This window comes from Olea europaea, chromosome 13 (genome assembly GCF_002742605.1).
Source record: "Olea europaea var. sylvestris chromosome 13, O_europaea_v1, whole genome shotgun sequence".
NCBI lineage: Eukaryota > Viridiplantae > Streptophyta > Magnoliopsida > Lamiales > Oleaceae > Olea > Olea europaea.
Genome location: NC_036249.1, coordinates 3,079,171 through 3,083,903, shown reverse-complemented (window position 1 = coordinate 3,083,903; position 4,733 = coordinate 3,079,171). Strand labels below are relative to the sequence as shown.

At 35.3% G+C, this 4,733-nt stretch overlaps 1 protein-coding gene across 1 annotated transcript; it reads right to left on the bottom strand.

Annotated features, from left to right (window-relative positions):
* Window positions 1–374: 374 nt before the first annotated feature.
* LOC111408302 (ankyrin repeat-containing protein NPR4-like) lies at window positions 375–2,408 on the bottom strand. The gene is made up of 4 exons (XM_023038076.1): window positions 1,997–2,408; window positions 1,306–1,521; window positions 1,091–1,236; window positions 375–911 (listed from the first exon to the last, which is right to left on the bottom strand). The coding sequence occupies exons 1-4, from the start codon at window positions 2,406–2,408 to the stop codon at window positions 375–377; spliced, it is 1,311 nt and encodes a 436-aa protein (XP_022893844.1).
* Between the last annotated feature and the right edge of the window lie 2,325 nt (window positions 2,409–4,733).

Genomic DNA, 4,733 nt, shown 5'->3' with positions numbered 1-4,733 from the left:
TCTCCTATACGTATGATATGAAATCCTGTTTTCCTTAATTTAAATGTAAATTACTTTCATTGCACACACTTACTGAGATTTTCTTAAATCTCACCCCTTTAAATTTTTCCCCCTTTCAGGTAATTAGAGATCGAAAGTTTGGAGCTCGTAATTGGTCGGTGGTGGCAGAATGTTCTTATTTAAATAAAAGGGAATTCATATTCTCGGAAGAATTCTTTTTTTTTTTTTAAATGATTAGTCACTTTGAGAATAAATGCTATTTCTACTTTATTTTGAAAGACAACATTTTTTTATATAAAAAAAAATGATCATTACGTTTTTTTTTTCTTGTTTGATACATATTATTTTCTGATTTAATGACACTTAAGCCCTCATCAAGAAATTGGGATGTTATAGATTGGAAGCAAAGCAAGACCAGCAACAATTTTTGGCAATGTCCCTTCTTTTTCTTTCTTATAGACCAAAAAGAAGGTTGTACTAAATGTTAAGACCATACAAATGACTGAAGCAAAGAGTGTAACTAGTCCACCCATCAACTTTGCTGGTAATGTAAATAGAAAATCATCTTCTCCAAAGCATGAAGTTAAGATAGACCAGAACATCATTATGGAAGCTGTCGAGCTAAACATTGCCACTGCATCAGATGTCACAAAAACTATGAACCACTTGTCGTTCAAGAAAATTGGAGCCCCCGTTACTTCCTTATGCCTGCCTGGTACGGTAAAGGCTGCAGCAAACACAACAGTGGCAATTAAGGTTGCCACAACCATGTAAGAAGTTGTTGGGTCCTTCATCCACTTCTCACCAGCAACCCGTAACTTCTCATGCTCATCCGTAAACAACTCCCTAGGTGTTTTTTTTGTTAATATTTTTCTTCTGAACATCAGAAGGTCGTAGAATCTTCTCCACCTCTTGTAAAGCTTACTCAAATTAATGTATTAACATGGATATATATATATATATATATATATATATATATATAATTCAAGATAAACAAGAGATGACACAATTCACCACCATGTTATAAATTATTCCTCACCTCTTTGAGGGGCAAAGGAAAGGGAATTTGTTAGTCGTGTTAGTTTCTCACCTTAATCCACAGTAGTTCTCTCTGCATTTGAAGGGTTGCTCCAGAGACAATATTGAGTCTGCTTGAAGGTGGTAATTCTGCAGCCAAATGCAAAATGTTGTTTTCAGATTTATCTTCTAAGGACATCAATAAATCTTTAATAGCTCCTGTGTCATAGATGAGATTAAAGACTTTCTTTTATCAGTTAATAATTGCAACTTGAAATATGGTGTGACCATTTGAGTCAGCTTTCCATATAAGATCAGGATATGATCGGATAAGCAGAGTCAAAAACTCAACATTCCCAATTTTTGCAGCATCAGTAAGCATAGGAGTTTCTCGTTGGCTACATATGACTGAAATTTCCCAATCCTTTAATTGTGCGCAGAGCTCCTTTACCAACTGATTGGCTTGTTTCCGCATTTGAATTGAACCACACACCCTTTTGAAACCTAAAATCATTGCTAAATTATTTCTAAAATTCATATTATCTACAGAGCCAAAAAAAAATAAAAAAACAACTACTAAGAAAAAAGTGAATAAATCTATGTATTGATCATCTATAAGGGAAGAAATATCTTCCATAAACTCAGCAAACAAATCACCATGATCTTAGCACTGTGATCTGATCTTTCCAGCATGTATTACTCATTCATTGTAATTGATTAATTAGGAGCATAGTCAGGGATTTGCTTTTGATGTAGGTAGTAAAATAGTTCTTTCTTTCTCATTTTTAGAAATCGTGTATATATACAAATGTATGCTATGAATGAAAATACCAAAATTTATGTGTTTGTATACACACAAAGTCCAGACTTTAAACCATGGTTGTCAGACTTAGTCCAAACACTGACTCAGACAATGTAGCTGTTCAACGGGGTCAGTGGTTCAACAGGTGACCCGATGGTTCAACCGATGGGTCAATACCTGTCAAATCTATTATAAATAGAATGGTCTTACAGGGAACATAAGGGGTGATTCTCTCGAGTTTTTCACATATCCATTCTTGACTTGTACCATAGTGTGACAAAGTTTTTTGAGCTAATGCGTGTAGAGCACTTCCTTTCACGGCATCTGGAGAAATGTCTATACTTCTATCAGCTTCCAATATTTTCAATGCGATATCTGCATATAAGAAAAGCAATTTTGAAACTATTGCAAATATAATTTTCATTGTCATCTTGTCCCTAGTCGTGAACAGAGATTCCATACCATACATGTCACTGTCGATAGTTGCAACAAGAATGTCCTTGTGCTCCTTGGCCTTGAAATCTTTATTAATAGGTGTAATGTCGTGAAGATATTCAAACATTTTTTCCTTTCCCATCAAAGCTGCCATTTCAATCGGGCTCATATTCCTTTCGTCTCGAATTTTTGTCAGTTCTTCATTTTTTTTGTTACATGGCCTCGGCAATTTCTACAACCCCTGATATAGCTGCAAAATAGAAAGCTGTGTGTCCATAATCATTCTGCAATTTCAGGTCTTCTTTGTCCAATTGTTTGACTAGCTCATGGGTAAACACAGTTTGCTTGGCGAGAGCAAATATGTGAAGAGGCCTTTCTCCTCTTTCTGTTATCTTAAGAGAACCTGCACTTTTACCCAATCTGAAAGCAGTTTTAGCATCTTTCCAATCTCCTTTTAAAGTAGCTTTATATAACGATATACAAAGCTATGAACTTTTTTTTCATTTCTTCCCCTGATGATGTTCGGGGAGAACTATTGTCAAACATGTGTTGAAAGTTGAAGATGCTCCACAACTATGTAACACATATTAAACTAAAATAGACATAAATCCACTTACATAACGTAGTACACAATCATCAAATCTTAATATTTACTAGCCACATCAACTTTGTATTGAAGTTGTTCCAAGGCTAATTGCAACAATTTCCATCTCATTACTGTTGAAATTTGTTCAAATCAAAACGAGGATATTGATGATTTTTGGATACTTTCGAAGTAGGGGATATGAAAAATTGGACGAAAATAATTACATTGAACAAAATAAAATTGCATAGAACCAAAATCGAGTCTGTCGAAACCTCTTAATAGGTTTTAAGCCTCTCTCTCTCCCTCATGGTTCGTTTTATCACTCGGCCACAGATGTCACATAGTCCCAACCTAAGACCTCTGTAACGGGATTTCCAGCTGGAAAATCATATAACTTGCATGGGACGTGGCCGTGTACATAAATAACTTGGGTAGATTATACTTTATGCTCATATTCACAGTCATCTTGCCACCCCCGGATTGGATATTGATCCAAAGTCGATCCGAATTCGATCAAATTAATGGGAGATACATTTAGGGTCTTAGTCCAATAACCCGATCAAGATCTTAATTCTATAATCCGTTAATTAAATGGATAAAAAATGGATAGAGGTTAATTGGATCCAATAACAACCCTATCCAATTTGTTATAAATAGCTAAGTCGGTTAAATAGTTTTATGGCATGTTATTTGTCAGTAAAATAAAAAAAATGAGAAAGTAAAGAAATTTAGAATAAAAAAGTCATCAAATTCAAAACATAACAAGTAAGAAAGTCAATTACTGTGTACACAATGTTATCAAAAGCGTAATGCATGGAGAGGCGTGAAGGTTTCAGGTTAGGCGAGTCTAGACGAAGTCTAGGCGTAAAAAATGTAAAAATGTATTTTCTTATTAATATTATTTTAAGATTTTAATCAGTCAAAATATTATTTCGTTTCATTGCGAGCATGAAATTTGCATGAAAAAAATACATTCTAGGCAATTGAGTGAATAGATGAGAGAGAGAGAGAGAGAGAGTGATATGATCCAGGAGTCGAGCCCGACGAAGGCAAGTGCGAGACGAGATCTGTTGATAGTCGATGGCGGACCAATGACGCAATCAAGGGCAAAGCAAGTGAAACAAACGATGAGATTGCTCGTTCAAGAAACCATTGATGGAACCATGTTTGGGACTCAAAATGGAGCAACTTTCATGTTTGGATCGAAAGCCGAATCAACTTGGATCAATTTGTTATCAAGCGAAGAAACCGGAGGCTGAAAATAAGCCTGTGCGACCGCACAACAAAAACACCATGTGGCCGTACAGTGACATACCGAAACTTAAATTGAGATTTTTTGTTGAACCATGCAACCGCATGGAAATACACCATGCGGCCGCACAGGCCAAAAATTTGCCGAATTTTCCAATTTTGGCAATTTTCCATATTTTGTTAGATTTTGATTTTTTTTCCATACTTTGGAGATTATGCTCGACTTTTGCACGATTTTTACCTAATTTTTAGGTTTAGTATAAATAGGAGTTTTCATTCAATTGTTAAAAACCTTTGACATTATTGATATTGAATTAAAGTGAAGCGTATTGTCTTCTCTTCATCGTTCTTCATTGAACAACTTTGAACTTATCAAGTGATAACTTGTGGCGTTCAAACAACCGGATTTAATTCTTGGATTGCGTGATCAAGGGGTCTTTCAAGCGTCGTTCTTGTTGGGTTTTTTATTCGACTTTCTTTTGGGTTAATCCTAAACTCTTGGATTAATTTGGCTTTATTGGGTTCATCAATCTCGTTGTGGGTTTCGTAATCAACGTTGCTACGGGGTTCGCATCAGTTGATATCAGAGTTTTTGCTCCAAATTAATTGAAGGTTATATCTTTTCTTTATTTGTTTGGGTCA